Source organism: Prionailurus bengalensis, chromosome D4, assembly GCF_016509475.1.
Source record: "Prionailurus bengalensis isolate Pbe53 chromosome D4, Fcat_Pben_1.1_paternal_pri, whole genome shotgun sequence".
NCBI classification, from domain to species: domain Eukaryota; kingdom Metazoa; phylum Chordata; class Mammalia; order Carnivora; family Felidae; genus Prionailurus; species Prionailurus bengalensis.
The window spans coordinates 55,980,848-56,002,487 of record NC_057359.1 but is presented as its reverse complement, the minus strand read 5'-3'; the positions used below and the strand labels follow the sequence as shown (position 1 = coordinate 56,002,487).

General features: G+C 39.8%; 1 protein-coding gene across 9 annotated transcripts in view; it reads left to right on the top strand.

Annotated features, from left to right (window-relative positions):
- UBAP2 (ubiquitin associated protein 2) overlaps nt 1-21,640 on the top strand; it is a 112,786-nt gene that overhangs the window by 17,516 nt on the left and 73,630 nt on the right. For 8 of the 9 annotated variants that reach the window (XM_043566236.1, XM_043566235.1, XM_043566241.1 and 5 more), the window contains exons 2-3: nt 13,180-13,319; nt 19,894-19,971. In XM_043566236.1, coding sequence (XP_043422171.1) covers nt 13,221-13,319; nt 19,894-19,971 — 177 coding nt within the window. In that variant the 5' untranslated portion in view covers nt 13,180-13,220. The remainder of the gene's footprint in view (nt 1-13,179; nt 13,320-19,893; nt 19,972-21,640) is intronic. The other variant, XM_043566240.1, reaches the window with a different exon arrangement.

Here is a 21,640-nt window from a genome sequence, read left to right as displayed (position 1 = left end):
CAAGAGTCGCATGCTCCACTGACTGAGCCAGCCAGGTGCCCCTGGAAAAAAAATTTTTTTGAAAGATATGTTTTGTTTTGTTTTGTTTTTGAGAGAAAGAGGGCACAAGTGAGGGAGGGGGCAGAGAGAGAAAGAAAAGTGGGACTCGTGCTCAATCATGGCCAGAGCTGAAGTCATATGCTTAATGTATGAGCCACCCAGGCACCCTCTTTTTTGTTTTTAAATGTTTATTTTTGAGAGAGAGTGTGTGTCTGCAGGGGAGGTCGGGGGGGGGGGGGGGGGCGGGGACAGAGGATCCAAGGTGGGCTCTGTGCTGACAGCAGAGAGCCCAACATGGGGCTCCAACTCATGAACTGTGAGATCATGACCTGAGTCGAAGTCGGACGCTTAACCCATTGAACCACCCAGGCACACCTGGGCTCCTTCTTGTTTTCTCATTCTACTGGTTACCCAGGCCCAGTGTAACTACAGGGTCAGAACATGGTAGGAGATCCTAGCATCCAGTAATTCCTTGTTGCTAGCGCCTGTGAGGAACTTGGAAGCTTTCAGAAATGGAAATTGAAAGCAGACTGTAGATGTGCCGCTGTATATGTGGATACATACAAATTCGGGCGGCGGGCAGGCAAGACCAGAGAAAGATACATAGGAAGGTGAACAGAATATAAGTAGAGCAAGGGTGGGGGGGAAGAGTATGTATCTGTGTAAGAATTTTTACTGGATTTATGAGGAAGGTATTAATATGTTCTGGTAAAGGAATGGTTTATAGAAATTCTATTTTAATTTGGTCTTTTATAATTAAGCTTTTTTTTTTTTTTTTTATTTTTTACTTCGTAAAATAGACCCTTTAAAAGTCCTTGGTTGTGGAGTAGTAAACCTCTAATAAAGGTATCCTTTTGGTATTTGGGGGGTGCTTATTTGAATGTAATCTAAGAGTATAGTATTTAAAACATTTTTTTTTAATTTTAATGTTTTATTTATTCTTGAGGGAGAGAGAGACAGAGCATGAGCGGCAGAGAGAGAGGGAGACACAGAATCCGAAGCAAGCTCCAGGCTCTGAGCTGTCAGCACAGAGCACGATGCAGGGCTCTGAACCCACGAACCATGAGATTATGACCTGAGCCGAAGTCGGATGCTCAACCGACTGAGCCACCCAGGCGCCCCTAAAACATTTTTTAATGTTTATTTATCTTGAGAGAGAGAGAGAGAGATGAGCAGGGGAGGGGTAGAGAGAGAGAAAGAATCCCAAACATGCTCTGCCCTGTTAGTGCAGAGCGCAGTGCGGGGCTCAAACTCACAAACTGCAGATCTTGATCTGAGCTGAAATCAAGAGTCAGATGCTTAACTGACTGAGCCATCCAGGTGCCCCAGTATTCTTTTTTTTAAGAGTATAGTATTATAAGTTTACAGGTCTTGTGAAATCCTGTATAGTATAGGCCTTTTTTTGAGGGGGTGGGGAGAGAGAAAAGGCTATTAAAAAAAGGGGGGTAAGACTAGTCATGAATAATGAGAGGCTTTTCAGGGATAAGAATAAGGTAGCTGCTGAGCTGGAGTTCTGGGTAAAAGATGGTTTATAGCCAAGAAATTAGCAACGTAGGAGTGGGACAGATGTATGCAAGCAGCCATAGATAAAATTAAATACTTTTTCCTCCTTGACCTTAAGTAACCTGAAAGAGGAAATATGACTTAAATAATTTTTGTAATGTTCAGAGTTTACCAGCACTTATCTTTTCCATGGGCATATTATATGCACAGAATAGTAAATAATGTTGTGGCTCTTCTGTCAGCCAAGCTTGGATGTAGGGGAGTTAACCTTGTTCACCAGCTGCTGGAGGCTTGACCCTGCCCTCAGCAGCTGTGGAGAATAAAAGTATCAGCTTGGTCAGCTTCTGGCATGTAGGGCACAAGCAGTTTAGTTGCATGGAATTGCATCTCATACTAGAGTTTTTTGGCACCCTAGCCTGCCTTATTGTCTCCTGGGTGGGGGATATAGAGTTCCTCTTGCTAGCTCCTCTGGGTCTCCCAGATCAGTTGAAGTTTTTGTTTGTTTGTTTTTAAGATTTTATTTATTAAAAAAAAAATTTATTTATTTTGAGAGAGAGAGCTTGCGCACAAGTGGGGGAGGGTCAGAGAGAAGGAGAGACAGTCCCAAGTAGGCTCTACACCATCAGTGCAGAACCCAGTGTGGGGCTTGAACTCACAAACTGTGAGATCATGACCTGAGCTGAGATCAAGAGTCAGATGCTTAACCAGCTGTGCCACACAGGTGCCCCATGATTTTAAGTAATCTTTGTACCTTATGTAGGGCTCAAACTCACAGCCCTGAGATTGAGTCACAAACTCCACCAGCTGAGGCAGCCAGGCGCTCCAAAATATTTTTTTAAATTTTATTGTATCTTTTTCTAATCTCTACACCCAGTGTGGGACTTGAACTCATGACCCTGAGATCAAGAGTCATGCTCTCCCAACTGAGCCAGCCAGGCACCCCCTTGAAGTTCTTAATCTAAACCAATCCTGTTCTTTGCAGAAATGAACAAATGAATTTCTTCTCTGGAAAACAGTTGAGAATAATGGGTATTTTCTCTCTCTTTTTCTTAATGGGTATTTAAAAAAATGTTTGAGAGGGAGAGTATGAGTGGAGAGGGGTAGATAGAGGGAGAGAGAAACCCAAGTAGGCTCCTCATTGCCAGTGCAGAACCCTACATGGGCCTTCATCCCATGAACCATGAGATAATGACCTGAGCCAAAATCAAGAGTTGGATACCCAACTGACTGAGCCACGCAGGTGCCCCAGTGGGTATTTTCTTAACAGGAAAAGCAAGAACGCAAATTGGAAGTTAAATACACATAGTGAAACAGAACAGGTAACAAAACTGTAACGATATAGAGCCAGGGGAGCACCAGTGAATATCTGAAAGGTTAGGAAGATAGCTGAGATTCTGACCTAGAACAAAATCTGTCACATCAGGTGATACCAACTGTAGTTATGCTGCCTTAAAGAGGAAGCTGACTTGGAGTCTTGTTGTGTATCTACAATTGAGCAATTAGCCTTACAGCATAGCATAGTGGTTAAGGACACAGACTGTGGGCCTAAATGACCTGGGTTTGAATCTTGGCTTTACCACTGACTAGCTGTGAATCTGTCTCAGTTTCCCGTCTGTAAAAAAATGGGAGTAATAATTAGTATATACCTCAGTGTTGTTGGGAAGTTTAATGACTTAATACTGTGCGTATGATAGTGTCTGGCACATATTAAACAGTATGTGTTTGCTGCTGGTATTATTCTACTTATGGGTTTTAGGCTTTTGGGAATGAGTGAATAAATTAAATCCTTCATATAGATGAAGGATCCCCTTTCCTTGCCAGTCTAAGATAGTCCTGGCACCATTAGTCTCAGGACTGAGTGAATAGCATCTCTAAGCATTCTTGATAGAAACTTGCTTCTTGGACATAAACTGTATATTCTTTTTATAGTAGTTGAGCCCTTAGCTGACTAATTCATGTTGTTTGAATAATTACATTCTCTTTGAAAAAGAAACATGTATTTTTGCTGTGTCTGGAATATAGATTTTTTTGATGTAGTAGATGAGCTACTCTACAGTTGTGTGAGCCTCCTGGGTTTAGAATTACCTTCCAATGCTGACACTTTGTGATACCATCTTAAATAAAGTACTTTGGTGGTTGGTGCTTTCAGCAACATCTTCATAGTTTTTAGCATGTTAGCAAAAGGTGTTCTGTAAATTTTTAGAAAGATCAAGTGTGCCCTTATTTTTTCTGTTAGGGTATGATATTATGTGGTTTTTAGATAAAGTTCCAGCCACTTTTTTTTTTGTTTGGCCTAAAGTTAGCGTCCTCTTAAGATGAATTTGTGGTATTTACTTAAGCTTTAATAGAAGTACAAGTGGCTTGTAGCCGTTTTCAGTTAATTCTAAACTCTAGACTCACTCGAAAATGCCACTGTTTCACTGAGGTATCTTATCTTTAAAAAAGTCCTTGAAAAAAATAGCGGTTAATAAAACATTTTCTAAAAATATCCCTTCTACAGACAAAATGTGTAGTTTAATCAAGTTAGTTTATTCTCCTGGCTTACTTTCCTTATATAACAAGTAATTTAGACTATTCCTGCACTTGAGATAATCTAGGTAGGACGTTTTATATGGAATTTTGCTGATACTGTTTTTAAAGAAGTTAAAAATGTAGCAGTTCTAACCTGATATTAATCTGTCCCATCTTTAATTTACTTTGGATGAAGTGAGGTAAACATGGGTTTTAAAATTTGGTTGGATAGATTGAAATAACCTCGTCTTTCCTTCAGTTCAAGAACCTGAGATATGTATGTTTGAGTTTCTGCTGGATTATTTTTAGAATCTCTTGCTCTTGTCTGTTTCTATTCTAAGAATTCTCTTGGAACCTGTTGGAGAGTAGTAGTTCTTGTGGGTGGAGAGTGATAGAGGGAATGGAACACAAGTGTAAACTGAATTCCTTTGGTCTGGCAACTGGGTGCTTATTGCAGAAGCATTCCGATTTACTACACATAGCTCTGTTTCCAGAAGAGACAACATAGAATTTCCCCATGTGACAGTATGTTAGTTAAAGTTGTTGCTTTTTATAGTCTAGTTTCCTTGCCTTATTCATTTTCACAATTGATTGGTGGTTGATAAGTTTTTTAATAACTTATGCTTTTACTTTGTTTCATGAATTCACTATCTCCAGAATTTTTTTAAATGCTTATTTATTTTTGAGAGAGAGAGCATGAGAGGGGGAGGGCAGAGAGAGCAAGCGAGAGCAAGAGACACAGAATCCGAAGTAGGCTCCAGGCTCTGAGTTGTCAGCACAGCCCAACGCGGGGCTCAAACTCAAAAACCTTGAGATCATGACCTGAGCTGAAGTTGGACACTTAACCAACTGAGCTACCTAGGCACCCCCAGAAGTTATATATAAAATTAATATAAGAAAGTTTGTTTTTCCAGAAAATTTCAGTAACACTTTTTAATTTTTTCCTCTGTGCTTGCTCTGTAAATTCCCAGTTTTATCTTTGGAAGTTTTTCGCTGGACATCTTAAGCATTAAGACTTATTTTTTGAGGGGCACCTGGGAGCCTGCTTCGGATTCTGTGTCTCCCTCCCTCTCTCTCTCTGCCCCTTCCTGCTCATGCTCTGTCTCTGTGTCTCTCAAATAGAAACATTAAAAAAAAGACTTCAGTTTTTGAATTTTTAAAAAAAATTTTTTTTTTCAACGTTTATTTATTTTTGGGACAGAGAGAGACAGAGCATGAACGGGGGAGGGGCAGAGAGAGAGGGAGACACAGAATCGGAAACAGGCTCCAGGCTCTGAGCCATCAGCCCAGAGCCCGACGCGGGGCTCGAACTCCCGGACCGCGAGATCGTGACCTGGCTGAAGTCGGACGCTTAACCGACTGCGCCACCCAGGCGCCCCAGTTTTTGAATTTTTTAAAAAAAATTTTAATGTTTATTTCTGAGACAGAGACAGAGCATGAGTGGGGAGGGGCAGAGAGAGAGGGGGACACAGAATCTGAAGCAGGCTCCAGGCTCTGAGCTGTCAGCACAGAGCCCTACGCGGGGCTCGAACTCACTGCGAGATCATGACCTGAGCCGAAGCCAGCTGCTCAACCGACTGAGCCACCCAGGCGCCCCAGTTTTTGAATTTTTTAAAGTAAAGTCTACATCCATTGTGGGCTCAAACTGAGACCCTGAGATCAACGGTCACATGCTCTACAGACTGAGCTAGTTAGGCACCTCAAGACTTTTTTTTTTTTTATTAAGTGGAAATACAGCTATTCTGACATTTCAGTTAGTGTGGGTAGCTATATTGACAGAAAATAAGCTAATCTGAATTGGTTTAAGCATCCTCAGAAGCAAATGCTGGGGCCATCGTTTTTCTTCTTTGAATTTTTTTTTTTTTTTGCAAGGACTGTATTTGTGTTTGGTGGTAACAGTTTATATATAACCCAGAGGAGTTAACTTTAATTAAAGGATAAAAATGGTTATTTCCAAACAAAAGTATGTAACATAAAGTAAGCAGTGTACTCATGTTTCACAAGGCAATATAATTCTGATTCAGCCATGGAACTGGGGACATTATTTATAGTCTAAACACCTACTTGGAATGTGGATTGAGGATTGATGATTGCAGTGGAGATAGAAGTCTTAATATTTATACTGATACAGTGAATTAGTAAAACTGTAATAGTTTGAAACATAAAAAACTTCTGTTGCTTTCCTGATTGACAAGTAGGGATTCAAGTACATTATATCAAAATGTTTGGCTGTAATAATAAGACTGTTAAAAGTCTCCTTTTGTAAATCAGAAAGGTCAGTCTTAGCATCCATTCAACTTAGCTTATGTTTATTTCTGTACATGCAGATTTTTATCAGCAGATGGCACTCCTGTAAGAAGAAATTTTTACTTTGTTATATTTAATGTATCTAGATTATTTCATAAATGAGAGCATAGAGTGATAAACAGTTGAAAAGATGAGTGAATAAAGGGTCACATAATTCAGTACAAAAGCAACTGTTTGGAAATCTGTAAGTAAACTAAAAAAAAATTTTTTTTTTTAACTTTAGGAATACCACTAAGATTTTGATTGGATGTTTAACTTTAGATACATAAGGTAAAATTACAGAATAATCATGCTTAGAGGTGATTTTAGAAATAATCAAGTAAATCCCTTTACTTCAGAAATAACTTTTTAAAAGTTTTTATTAAAAAAAAATTTTTTTTAACGTTTATTTATTTTTGAGACAGACAGAGCATGAACAGGGAAGGGTCAGAGAGAGAAGGAGACACAGAATCTGAAACAGGCTCCAGGCTCTGAGCTGTCAGCACAGAGCCCGATGCGGGGCTCGAACTCACAGACTGCCAGATCATGACCTGAGCTGAAGTTGGACGTTTATACGACTGAGCCACCCAGGCGCCCCAAGTTTTTATTTATTTTGGAGAGCATGCGCCTGAGCAGGGGAAGGGCAAAGAGAGGAGAGAGAGAATCCCAAGCAGGCTCTGTCAGCACAGAGCTTGATGTGGGCTTGATCTCTCAAACTTTGAGATCGTGACCTGAGCTGAAATCAAGAGTTGGATGCTTAACTGACTGAGCCATCTAGGTGCTCTGGGAAATACTAATGTGTTTTAACATTTGTGTGGTGCTTTATAGTTTAAAAAAGTGTATTTGTTCATGTGTATTTATTCATTTTGGAGAACACTAAACTCGGAGAAAGCTGTAAAAATCATTATGGCAGAACAATTAACTGTGTTCCATGTAATATAACTAAAACAATAAACCCAAACCAACAAAATATCAAAATGGTTAAACTCAAAAAAAAAAAATTCAAAGTGTGTACTGTTACTGAGAGTCAGATTCAAATATAGTAAGTTTTTAAGTTTGTTTATTTTGAGGGAGAGAGTGTGTGTGTGAGTGCATGCAAGCTGGGAGGGGCAGAGAGAGAATCCCAAGCAGCCTCCATGCTTTCAGTGTGAAGCCCGACACAGGGCTCGAACCCACAGACTGAGATCATGACCTGCGCTGAGGTTAAGAGTCAAATGCTCAATTGTCTGAGCCTTCCAGGTGCCTCTGAAATATAGTGAGTTTTAAACCAGCATATTTGGCATGTGAAATACTCTGGTTAATTGGTTATTTGCTATTATAGTTGATGTAAAAGTGCAGTAATATGTCTGTGGCCTTTATCTAGTATCCCAGTTAACAGAGGACCTACTGGGAACATAAGTAAATGATATTAGGATAGGTAACTCAGAAAAAGCTGGTCAGACTTTCAGGGATATAATTTTCCTTGTGATGCCTGAACTGGTATGTTGAATTTTGGTTAGTCTCCTCTGAGTATCTTTTGGATACACAGGTCCAAAAGATACTTAGAAATGCTAGTATACATAGTGTCATTTCATTAACTTGATTTGTAGAAGATTTATAAATAGGGGAACATTATTCCACATCATGTGAATGCTTGCTTTGAGGTCTCTGTAACTGCTTGTTCTAGAAAATAGAATTCCATTTATTGTTCTTTTTGGAATCATTGGCTCTGCTATGATTTGGTCTTAGGTCATTCTTAATCTCTAAAAGTTACCAGATTCTATAGCATGTAAGTCATAGGGTATATACATGTTCACCTTTATTAGATAAGGCCAGATTGTTATACCAAGTGGGGCTCGAACTCATGACCCCGAGATCAAGAGTTGCATGCTCTTCTGATTGAGCCAGCCAGGCACCCCTAATTTGACTTTTTTAATGTATGGTCTAATAAAAAAAATTTTTTTTAAGTATAATCAACCACTTATTTCAACCTCACTTTTTTAAGAATTTATCTTTTCTAATCACATGCAATGCCATCTCTGTTAGAAACCATAGTTGTATATGCTTGGGTCTCTTTCTGGGCTTCTTGTTCTGATCCATTGGCCAGCTTTTCTATCCCTGTACTGTTGTAATTACTGAAGCATTATAATCCTTGGTACCTGTAAGGTAAGTATTGTTCCTTTGCTTTTTGGTTTTGTTTCGTTTTGAAGGAGTATCTTGGCTGTTCTTGACGATTTGCTTCCCATGTAAATTTAGAATCAGGCTAGTAACGTTTTAGGCAATAAAACCTTGTTAGAGGGGCACCTGGCTGGCTCAGTTGGAGGAGCGTATGACTCTTGATCTCCGAGTCATGAATTCAAGCCCCATGTTGGGTGTAGAGATTATTAAAAAAAAAAAAAAAAAAAAAAAAAAACTTCAAAAAAATCCTTGTTAGAAATTTGATGAGAATTAAATTGAATCTGTAGTTGAGGGAGAATTACCACTCTAACTCTAAAAAAGGGTTAGAACACTTTCTGTAAAGGGCCAGGTAGTAAATATTTTCTGCCTTGCTTCTGTTACAACTATTCAGTACTGCCATTGTAGTGCAGAAGGAGTCATAGACAATTTCTTAAGAAATTGACTTATTTTTTTCCCTTTAGCTGGCATATAGGTACATATACTTAATTTTTGTACATTGTTTTGCACACACACATTTGTATTTAGAAGTTTTGCTACAAGCTATAGCATAGAATTTTGAGGGCTGAGACAACTCACACATTTTTTTTTCCAAAGAATATTTTGTCCATGCTGATTCAGCATGTACGAATGGGGATAGCAATAATATCTATCTATTCCTTAAGACTGTTGTGGTGTACAATAAGATAAAAAATAGGATACTTTGTAAACTAAAAATAGGATGTTACGAAAATGGATTCTTAGGGGCGTTTGGGTAGCTCAGTCAGTTAAGTGTCCAACTCTTGATTTCAGCTCAGGTCATGATCTCAGGGTTCCTGAGTTTAAGCCCTGTGTCAGGCTCTCTGCTGTCAACAAGGAGCCTGCGTCAGATCCTCTGTCTCCCTCTCTGCTCCTGGCCCCCCCCCCTCCAAATAAACATTAAAAAAAAAAAAAGCGGACCTTGAGATGGCAGATAATGAACTTCTTCTAGGCTTCCTTAAGGGGATGGATAGGTTACAGCTTATCCGAGATAGGTTGGACCAATTAGGGCAGTGTAAAATGCCTCTTTCCTGGACATCTCACCATGAAATCATCTTATAAGTGGTACACAGTGTTTTTAATTTTTTTAATGCTTATTTATTTTTGAGAGAGTGCGTACATGAGAGAGAGGGGGCAGAGAGAGAGGGAGACACAGAATCCAAAGCAGGCTCCGGGCTCTGAATGGTCAGCCCCAATGCAGGGCTTGAACTCACAAACTGTGAGATCATTACCTGAGCCGAAGTTGGACGCTTAGCTGACTGAGCCACCCAGGTGCCCCAAGTGGTGTAAACTGTTAAGTTCTAGTTTTAATTTTTAGTCATGTAGGCCCAACATTGAAAAAAAATTTGATATGAAGTACATTGTTTCATGTTTTCTATTTAGCATATTGATTCAAGCAGATATTTGTAAGTCATAGAGGGTTAGTCTAGTTCCAGTTGATGCTCTTAAATGTGATTTGGAGGGAAGGATATATAGGTTTTCCCACTAATTATATTTGTCTAAGATATTTAGATAAATCATGACTTTTAACATTACCATTAATCGAGTGTATTTGTAACATTTCCACAGATCTTGATAATAGCCAGTTTCTCTAGAGAGGACATAGGTAGTAGTATGATGATTAAGTATTAAGACTTAAGTATATGTTTATTGAATGTAAGAGGATATGAGTTTTCCCTTGTTTCTTTTGGAGCAAAGCAGGTGCTTTTGGTTTTTAGGGAAGCAGAGAAGAGAACCCCTTTAAAAAGTGTGATAATTATGAGATTTTGATTCATGACCTAATGAGCAGTTATATTTTAAGTAATCTATACACTCAACTTGGGACTCGAACTTAACAACCCTGAGATTAAGAGTCTCCATGCTCTACTGACTGAGCCAGTCACGTGCCCCAGCAGTTATATTTAATATTGGCCTGATCAAGGATACCCTTAAGAATAAGGGCCCTAATAGTTTATATTTTTGAACTTTTCCAAAAATTTTTAAAAATGTTTGTTTGTTTATTTATTAAAAAATATCCAGTGTAGGGCTTGAACTCATGACTCAGATCAACAGTCACATGTTCTTCAGACTGAGCCAGCCAGGTGCCCTGAGAGCTGTTGTAAATTCTTGGATCATGGCTTTTTGCCTGGCTGTTTGTGGGCATTGAGGGGGTGGAGTGGGGTTGCCCATTGCTTTGGGGAAGGGTATGGGAGATGTAAACCTGAAGTTTCAGGAAGCATTGTATGTGGCTATGCATTTTTCTGAGGGGGGAGTCCATACTTTTCATCAAATTGTCTGAGTACTTAATGACCCAGAAGGCTGTAAGTCAATCATACTAGAATAAAATACAGTTTTAATGGAAAACATAAAATTTTTTTTATGTTTATTTCTTTTTGAGAGCGAGAGAGACCGAATGTGAACTAGGGAGGGGCAGAGAGAGAGGGAGACAGAATCTGAAGCAGGCTCCAGGCTCTGAGCTGCCAGCACAGAGTCCTACGCGGGACTTGAACCCCTGGGCCATGAGGTCATGACCTGAGCCAAAGTCGGATGCTTAACTGACTGAGCCCCAGGCACCCCTGGAAAACATTATTTAAAAGTGTTATTCTTTGCCTTTAGTGAGGTTGTGAATCTCGCAGCCAGGATCGTAATAAGCTGGAGAGTATTCTTTAGGAAGGGATGTTTTCAAATACGTATTATGGGAAAGGCCCCAGTGTTAGAGGTAGATAAGAGCAGCTCTTCACCTGGTGATGTCATCTGTGCCTTGAATAAATGGACTCTTTCTGGTTTAAAATTCTTTCGTCAGATAATTCAACAAGGGGTTTATTCATCTTAACCCACATCTCCCTTGATTATTCAGTTGCAATTCTCAATTTCTGACATTAGCGTTGCTTTCATGGTAATATGTGGATTAATGCCACCTATATATTTAGGATTTCTGCTTTCATTTGGGAACCTCAGTGTCGCTCTTCAATTCTTTCTACTTGTTTTCTATCAACTTCCCCTTGTATTTCCCTTAGTAGCTATTACAAGCTTTTGCCATTTTCTTTCTTTCTTTCTTTTTTAATCAGTTAATGTATTTTGAGAGAGAGCTTGAGTGAGGGAAGGACAGGAAGGGAGAGAGAGAATCCCAAGCAGGCTTCTTGCTGTCAGTGCAGAGCCGGACACAGGGCTTGATCCCACAAACCATGAGATCATGACCTGAGCTGAAATCAAGAGCTGGATGCCTAACTGACTGAGCCACCCAGGAGACCCCCCTGCCCCCCCGCTTTAAAAAACAAGTTTTTTTTTAAATGTTTTATTTATATTTGAAAGAGAGACAGCATGCAAGTGGGGAAGGGGCAGGGAAGACAGAATCTGAATCAGGCTATAGGCTCTGAAGTGTCAGCACAGAGCCCGACACAGGGCTCTAATCCACTGACCGTGAGCTCATGACCTGAGCCGAAGTCAGACGCTTAACTGACTAAGCCACCCAGGTGCTCCCTGACCCCCCCCTTTTTTTTTTTTAAAAATAGTTTCATTTATTTATTTTTGAGAGAGTGAGCACAAGTCAGGGAGGGGCAGACAGAGAGGAAGAAAGAGAATCCCAAGGAAGCTTCTCACTGTCAGCACTGAGCCCAGTGGGCTCGATCTCATGAACCATGAGATCATGACCTGAGCCAAAATCAAGAACCATGTAGGCCCCCAGCCCTTCTCCCCCCTTTTTAAGTTTATTCTGAGAGAATCCATTTTCTTCACATTCCTCACCCATCCCATTCTCTGCAGATGTTCTTGCCTATTTTACTTAAAAAAGTAAAGACTGATACAACAAACTGTTGACTGTCTCCTAATCATAAAAATTTAGCTGTTGTAGTACCTCTCCTTCACTCTGCTGGCCTTCAGAGAGGGATCCCTCTTGTCCAAGTGAACTAAATAGTCAGCTCTACTGACTAAGCATCCCAGGAGCTCCTGAGATTTTTGTTTAGAATTGCTATAATTTTGGGGCGCCTGGGTGGCGCAGTCGGTTAAGCGTCCGACTTCAGCCAGGTCACGATCTCTCGGTCCGTGAGTTCGAGCCCCGCGTCAGGCTCTGGGCTGATGGCTCAGAGCCTGGAGCCTGTTTCCGATTCTGTGTCTCCCTCTCTCTCTGCCCCTCCCCCGTTCATGCTCTGTCTCTCTCTGTCCCAAAAATAAATAAAAACGTGGAAAAAAAAATTAAAAAAAAAAAAAGAATTGCTATAATTTTAAACTATAGATTTTCGTTAAAAAAAATTTTTTTTAATGTTTATTCATTTTTGAGAGACAGAGACAGAGCATGAGCAGGGGAGACACAGAGAGAAGGAAACAGAATCCGAAGTAGGCTCCAGGCTCCCAGCTATCAGCACAGAGCTCTACATGGAGCTTGAACTCAAGAACCATGAGATCATGACCTGAGCTGAAGTCGGACACTTAACCAACTAAGCCACCCAGGCGCCCCATTTTTTAAATTTATTTTTCCCTAAACTTTGAGATTGCATTAGTTAGTAAAATTGGTCCACTTGTTGCTAGGAAAATGTAAAACCTTAATGGATTATTTCTTGAGAATTTGTGTTTTAGAGAACTTTCATGTTTTGTCTCATGTTTCCTCCTTATCCCCGGATTTTTTTCTTGCCTCATACCGTAATTTGGAATGTCTGCTTACCATGCCTGCTTACCATGCCTGCTTTCTTGCAGATTTTCTATTTTGTACATACGTTATTTTGTATATACTGTATATGATGACTTCGGTGAGCAGTGACCGTTCCCGAGGTTCTCGGGAAAAAACACAGATTTCAGGAACACAGGCATCACAACTACAGAAACAAGTAGTACAGGTAAGTTTTTGTGAAACTCTTGTTTGCTTTGTTTAGAGTTATGTTAAGTAGGAAGCACATATGTCTTTTGTAGGAAACCTTAGGATTTTGAATCTTGTTTTTATAAAGTAGATTTTACATAATGGGAAAGAGAAGCAGTGATTCATAGACACTGTGAACTACTTGATTCTGAACATTTTTCTGCTACTGTTAGCATCTAGCTATCTCCTTTTTCTTCTTTTTCTTTTCTTTTTTTTCTTGGTAAGATTTTATTTTTAAGTAATCTCTACACCCAACATGGGGCTCGAACTTAAAACAGTAAGATCAGGAGTCGCATACTCTACTGATTGAATTAGCCAGGTGCTCCTCCTTTTCTTTATTATTAATCTAGGTATGTGCTTGGAATATATATTTGGAGAATCCAGAATATATGGAGAAGTAATACTCTGAAGTAGAGAAATAAATGAATTATAAGACACTTATAAAAAGCTGCCTTTACTTTCAAGCACTGTTAGCTGGAAAGAGTCCTTTAATATTATATGGCTTTTAGTTAATAAGGCCCATATGTATAAAATATTTAATTTCTATTTAATAGAAATAAATAGTTCTACCTTAGATTTATTTATATTATTAAAATTTTTTTGAATGTTTATTTTATTTTTGAGAGAGAAAGAGACAGACTGTGAGTGGGAGAGGGGCAGAGAGAGAGGGAGACACAGAATACAAAGCAGGCTCAGGCTCTGAGCTGTCAGCAGAGAGCCTGACGCGGGGCTCAAACTCACGAACCATGAGATCATGACCTGAGCCGATGTCAGACACTTACCCTGACCGAGCCATCCAGATGCCCCTATATTATTATTTAAAAAAAATTTTTTTAAGTGTTTATTTTTGAGAGTGGGAGAGAGCACGCAAGCAGGGGAGGAGCAGAGAGAGAGGGTGACACAGGATCTGAAGCAGGCTCCAGACTGTCAGCACAGAGCCAGACACGGGACCCGAACCCATAAACCATGAACTCATGATCTGAGCGGAAGTCAGACACTCAACCCACTGAGCCACCCAGGTGCCCCCAACCTTTAAAAAAATTTTTTTTTTTACTGTTTATTTTTGAGAGAGCAAGCAAGGGAGGAGCAGAGAGAGGGAGACAAAGGATCTGAAGCAGGCTCCAGGCTCTGAGCTGTCAGCACAGAGCCTGTCCCCTATATTATTATTTTAAATGAAGTGAGACAATTTAAATAAAATGCTAACTACAGTACCTGGTACAAAATAGAGCATTTTATACATGTTATTGACTAGTTTTGCAAACCTTTTTCTAGAGACCCATCATAAATTTCAGATTGATACTTGACTATACTTTGATAGCTAATTACAGGTACTTTTTTAATAGTCATTCATACCCAAGTGCCCTATTGATATTAAGAGACACAGAAAGTAGGGGCGCCTGGGTGGCTCAGTCGGTTAAGTGTCTGACTTTGGCTCAGGTTATGATTTCTCTTATGGTTCGTGAGTTCGAACCCCGCGTCGGGCCCTGTGCTGACAGCTCAGAGCCTGGAGCCTGCTTCAGTTTCTGTGTCTCCCTCTCTCCCTGCCCACCCCCACCCCAATTCCCCCTCCAGCTCGTACTCTCCTTGCCTCTCTCTCAAAAATAAATAAACATTGAGCCCTGGGTGTTGTATGGAAATCAATTTGACAATAAATTTCATATTAAAAAAAAAACCCCTATGTCTTGCAAAGCTGAAAAAATTAATAAACATTAAAAAATATAAAAAAGAGATACAGAGCGTAGACTCTACTTAATTGTTGTTTTACATTTTTCAGTATAACTTTAGCCTTGTATTTTGCTTCTGTCAACAGACCTACATCTATACAGTGCTTACTCCTAAATATATTTACCCTGATACTTACTCACAAATAATCAAGAAAAACTACCTATTTTTGGAAAAATTTGGACTTTTTGGAATAGGCCCTCCCTTTATAGGTGAATGCTTAAGAAAATATTTTATCAACAGCCTCTTATCAAAGAAGGAATACAAGTTATAAGTAAGCATAGGTGCAACCCTACTAATAATAAAAAAAATAGATGAAAACAATATTTTTTTGTTTTTGTTTATTAAATCAGTCAAGATTAAAAGTGTTATCTTTTAGGGGTGCCTGGCTGGCTTAGTCGATGAAGCATGTGACTCTTGATCTTGGGGATGTAAGTTTGAGCCCCACATTGGGTATAGAGATTATTTTAAAATAAAATCTTTTGGGACACCTGGGTGGCTCAGTCAGTTAAGCATCCGACTTTGACTCAGGTCATGATCTTGTGGTTTGTGAGTTTGAGCCACGCATCAGGGTTTCTGCTGTCTGTCAGTAAAGAGCCTGCTTCAGATCTTGTGTTTCTCTCTCTCTCTCTCTCTCGCTCTCTCTCTCTCTCTCTCTCAAAAATAAACAATTAAAAAAATTTTTATGTGTATTTTTAAGGGAGAGAGAGCAAGAGTGTGAGCATGCCAGCAGGGGAGGGGCAGAGAGAGAGAGAGAGAGAGAGAGGGAGAATCCCAAGCAGGTTCCACACTGTCAATGCAGGGCCCGATGCAGGGCTTGAATCTATGAACTGTGAGATCATAACCTGAGCTGAAATCAAGAGTTGGGTGCTTAACTGACGGAGCCACTCAGGTGCTCCAAAAATAAAATCTTAAGGGATGCCTGGATGGCTCAGTTGGTTGAGTGTCTGACTCTTGACTTTTGCTCGGGTTGTGATTTTAGGAACGTGGTATTGAGCCCTGCCTCAGGCTTCTTGCTGAGCATGGAGCCTGCTTGAGATTCTGTTTCCCTCTGCCCTTTTCTTCGCTTGTGCTCTTTCTCTCTCTTAAACTAAAAAGAAGAAAAACTTGATAAAAGTGTAATCTTTTAAAGGAGGGCCACATGAAATGTCAGGATTATAAATTGTTTTCATCTTAGACCCAAGTAACCTTCTTGGGCTGATATCCAGTGAATCAGTCTCCAGACTAGGGGAGGGGACTCTCTTCCTCTCAAGAGTTGTCATTAGTTTCTCCATGGGCCTTTTGGGGATGGCTCATTTTATGCAATGCGATGAAAAAACTGCATACTGAGCTGTAGGAAAGATTCTTAGGCCCTTAAATTCCTAATTTTCCTTTCTAAAAACTTGTGATGAGGGTTGGGAGGGGTGAGAAAAATAAAAAATAAAAATGTGTTTGAGAATTTCGCAAAGCAGTGTGAATAAAATTGTGTTCATGTTCATTTATCCATTAATCCCATTCTCCCATTCTAGGAAGTATTTCCTAGGGAAGCAACCTAGGGTGGGGGGGAAAACTTTATTCTGTAAGATGTTTATTACTCAATTCTAAATGTCCAAAAGTAGAGGTGTTCTGAGATAACCTATCAAACTAGAGGGAGATAAGAGAGAAGACCATGAGTGGGCCTGCCACTTTACCAGTTAGATGAATTACTTCAGTCTCTTTGAATCTCACTTTAAAAAACAAACGAACAAAACAAAAAATATGCTTTGAGAGTTAGAGAAAAGTTGCAAGAGTAGTACACCTAATTCCTGAATATCCTGCATCCAGATCTCCTAGATGCTAACATTTTTACCATGTTTACTTTATCTTTTTCTCCTTCTTACAAAGGAGAAACTACACATAGCGTTTCCCCTGAACCTTTTCAGAGTAAGTTGTAGATTGTGGTATCTGAATACTTTTATTGTGTATTTTCTTTTTTAATGTGTATTTATTTTTGAGAGAGAGTTCATGAGATGGGGAGGGGCAGAGAGAGAGAGATGGACAGAAGATAGAAGACAGAAGCGGGCTCTGCATGGACAGCAGCGAGCCCAATGTGGGGCTTGAACTCAAATCTTGAGATCATGACTTGAGCCGAAGTTGACTCCTCAACCGAGTGTATTGTTTTTTAAAAACCTTAAAACAAAACAAAAAATAATCACAGGACTGCTTAATAAGAATCAAGAAATTGGGGTGCCTGAGTGGCTCAGTTTGTAGAGCATCTGACACTTGATTTTTGGCTCATGTCATGATCCTAGAGTTGTGGGATCAAGCCCCATGTTGGGTTGAAAATATAGGATGTTGGCAGGGTATCTGAAGGAGATGGGAGGCTCCCAAAACAAAGCCAAGTTCTGTCTCCCAACAACAACATTTAGTACAGGTTAATACAGGCAGTCCCTATCATAAAGGTGACAGGACTTAGCCTCTTTGTTCTATGTGACAGTTACTACATGTTTTTTCCATATGACAGGCCTAATACAAGGCCATCCCAATATCCCTACAATCATATTTTACTTGGTAGAGGTGGTCCTCAAGTGTAAATATGATAATATGGCAGCCAGTGCCAGCCTGAAGGATAGGTTGGTGCATCCATTGCTTCAGGGTACAGCCTTTGGGACCCTTGGGACCTAAATCAGCAGACAAGCCACATCTGGAAGTTGCAGAGATTCCCCAGTCGTCTTCTTTTTAGTTATACTGTATCTATATACTCTGTTCATTACCTGTTGTACAGCATATTTTCTCCCTTTGAGATAGCATTTGCCCTCCCCCCCCCCCCTTTTTTTTTTTACAGTGAGTATATGCTCAGCAGTCACCATTAATACTTAGTCAGGAGCACCTGGGTGGCTCAGTTGGTTAAGCATCTGACTTCAGCTCAGGTCATGATTTTGCAGTTCATGAGTTTGAATCCCACAACAGGCTCTGTGCTTATATCTCAGAGCCTGGAGCCTGGTTCAGATTCTGTGACTCCCTCTCTCTGCCCTTCTTAACCCCCCCCCCCCCCCCCCCCCCGTCTCTCAAAAATGAATAAACATTAAAAACAATTAAAAAAAAATACTTATGTCAATGTCTATAGTCATTTTGGTTGTCTAAGGACAATACTGTTGTCGATTCCTGAGGAAAGGCTCATGGGAATAATATTCCCTTGTGATTAGGTGCTGGTAACAATTTATGCCCTTCACACTTGAGTATAAAATGAGGTTTTTGTTTGTTTTTTTTTTTTTTTGAAGTTTATTTATTTTGAGAGGGTGAGTGAGCCAGGGGAGGGCATGGAAAGAGGGAGAATCCCAAGCAGGCTCCTCACTGCCAGTGCCAAGCCCCATGTGGGACTTGAACTCACTGTGAGATCATGACCTGAACAGAAATCAAGAGTTAAGTGCTTAACTGACTGAGCCACCCAGGCACCCCTAAATTTTTACTTAAAATATTTTCCCCTTTCACCTTCTAGTTCTCTTGAAACATTGTTAAACAGTATCATGATACAGATCATGATACAATGATATTATGTTTCTTCTTTGTGTATAGTCTTCATTTTTATTTCTGAGTTAGAAAAACTTAGGTGTTGTTTTATGTATTGTATCATTTTCTTTGTGCTCTGTGCCTTTTAGTTTTTTTTTTTTTTTTTTTTTTTTAATTTTTTTTCAACATTTATTTATTTTTGGGACAGAGAGAGACAGAGCATGAACGGCGGAGGGGCAGAGAGAGAGGGAGACACAGAATTGGAAACAGGCTCCAGGCTCTGAGCCATCAGCCCGGAGCCTGACGCGGGGCTCGAACTCACGGACCGCAAGATCGTGACCTGGCTGAAGTCGGACGCTTAACCGACTGCGCCACCCAGGCACCCCTGTGCCTTTTAGTTTTGAAACAAGATAGCAATTGTGCTTTGTTCTCTAGGTTTTTTTGTGTGTGTGTTTTCATTGGTTTTGCTCCTTATTCTATTTTTCTTTTTCTCTTTTCTCTTCTCTGTATTTATTATTTAGAGAGAGTGAGAGTGGAGTAGGAGCAGAGAGGGAGGGAGAGAGAATCCCAAGCAGGCTTCAAACTCCCAGTACAGAGCCTGACTCAAGGCTTGATCCCATGAACTGGGAAATCATGACCTAAGCTGAAATCAAGAGTCAGATGCTCAACCAACTGAGCCACTCAGGCGCTGTTCTTCCCCTGCCCCCCGCCACGTAGGCTTCCCACCCGGCATGGAGCCCAACATGGGTCTTGAACTCATGACCCTGAGATCAAGATCTGAGATGTAATCAAGAGTCAGATACTTAACTGACTGAGCCACACAGGCATTTCCCCCGTCCCCCTTGCACATAATTTTTATTTAGATAAATATAGCCCTTCTCTTCAGTACTGACCAAGATACCTTTTAAGAGTTGACAGCAGAGTTTCTTTTTCTTTTTTGACAGCCAGGCTGGTTCTAAGCCTGTGTCTAGCAGTTGCCATGGCTTCTTGTTCTTCCAATTTTCTCTAGTACTTGTCACTCCCTTTCCTCAAGGGAAAGAAAATTTAAATGAGTCACGTGGCCAGTTGAGATGAATAATAACTTTGTCATTTGGCCAAAGGAATGGGACCTTTATGCCATTTAATTTGATGCTAATTTGGCTTATGGAAACAGATTGTATACATTTTAGAGCTCTAAATTCAGAGTCCGTTTTTTTTTTGGTTTTTTTTTGTTTTTTTTTGTTTTTTTTTTTTTTAGTTAATCAGTATTTCTGTTACATAGTGCTGTAGTGCTTGAGAGCTTTCTTTCTTTTTGCAGCATATTTTGGCATCTAACTTCTATTTTGTGTGCTCAACTCTTTAAAAGTTGTGTGTGTGCTTTTCAGGCAACAGCTGAACAGATGCGTCTCGCTCAAGTGATCTTCGATAAAAATGATTCAGAGTTTGAAGCGAAAGTTAAACAGGTATGTTTTGGCAAATTATACTGTTATTTTGGCAGTAGAGTCTTCATAGTTACTAGTGTTGTCAATGATGAGGTAGACATTTGTGAAAAGGCACATTGACATTGTCTATACCTGTGAATAGAAGGTACATTTAGTATTTGGCAGGTTTTCAGAAAATTTTGTTTAATGTTAAGAAGAACTGAATTGCCTCTTTCAACGTGGTTGTGCTTCCAAACACAGGCTGGAAAAATATAACATTAAATTTTAGGGTGATGTTTTCACTTAGAACTTTGAGAGGCCATTTTGGTAATAAAATCTTAATCTCAAAATCTTCTTTCCTGTTAAGACTTCTTTTTCTTTCAAGATTCTAGAATCAAGCTGTAACACTTCTCTTGTTCCATCCCTTGGTAGAGGTCTACCAGTAATTGTTTCTTGGAGTGAATGTCCCATAGTGAACTTGTTACTGAAAGTTAGATGGAAAAAGAAAGAAGTCTCAGTTCTTTTTGCAGCCACGGTAAAGAATTACAGAAGAGCAAACAAAACAAAAAAAACAAAACAAAATTTTAGTAAAGTATACTCCAATGGAGGAACAGACCAGTCAAGAGAGACGTTGGCCTTGTAAACTCAGGGTGTGGACTTAACATCAATTTTTTTCTTTTTGGCAAATCCTAAGGTTGCAACATTTGAGTGACAGACCTGGATTATATAATAATTATCCAACTATGCAGGTCCTTTCCCAAGATGTATTTGAAGCCTGCACCTGTAGGAAACCATGACATTATTTGTATTCTAGAGACATAGGTCAGATAAGGACAAACATCTGCTTTCTACACAAGTGCAACAAGCACAACAGACTTGAATCTTCCTCTGCTGGGATGTTTAACCACAAACCCACTGCTAGATAGGTGGAATGGGGTGGTCCCCTGACTCTTCTCAGTTAGAGTTCTCCATCTGGACATCTAAGGTCGCTCATGCCTACCTTCCTGCCTAACAAACTGTTTTGCCCTTTACTATGTAAATGCTTTGCTTTTACTTATAGTTGCTGTTGTTAGACTGTTGGTAATATTTTTAGAAGGCCACAAAAAATTTATTAAAAATTATAGAACTCTTTTTCTGGAAGGAGATTTATGTACAGTTTGAGACGTACTGCTCCATATTATATTGCATTTTATATGAATAGCATAGTAGATACATAAAAAAAGAGCACTGGTCCAGGAGTTCAGAGTTAGAAGTTTAAATTTCAGTCTGTTACTAATTCAATCACTGGGGGTAATTTTGATACTTAATATTCATCTTAACACAGGCATATTGCAGGTATTGCATTAATACAGATCACTGATGGGGCGCCTCGGTCTCTTAGTTGGTTAAGTATCCAACTATGGCTCAGGTCATGATCTCACAGTTCATGGGTTCGAGTCCCGCATCTGGATCTCTGCTGTCAGCACAGAGCCCACTTCAGATGATGTGTACCCATCTCTCTCTCTGCTCTTCCCTTCCTGTGTGCGTGCTTTCTTTCTCTATTTCCCAGAAATAAGTAAACATTAAAAACAACAAAACAGATCATTGATTAAAACTGACACTAGTAGATATCCAAAGACCAAAGCACTGGAAAGCTGTAAAGTGCATAGAACTTTAGCTGTGTAAAGCAGAGAGGAAATCAGAGAGAGAGGGTATAGTGCAAAGAGCTGTA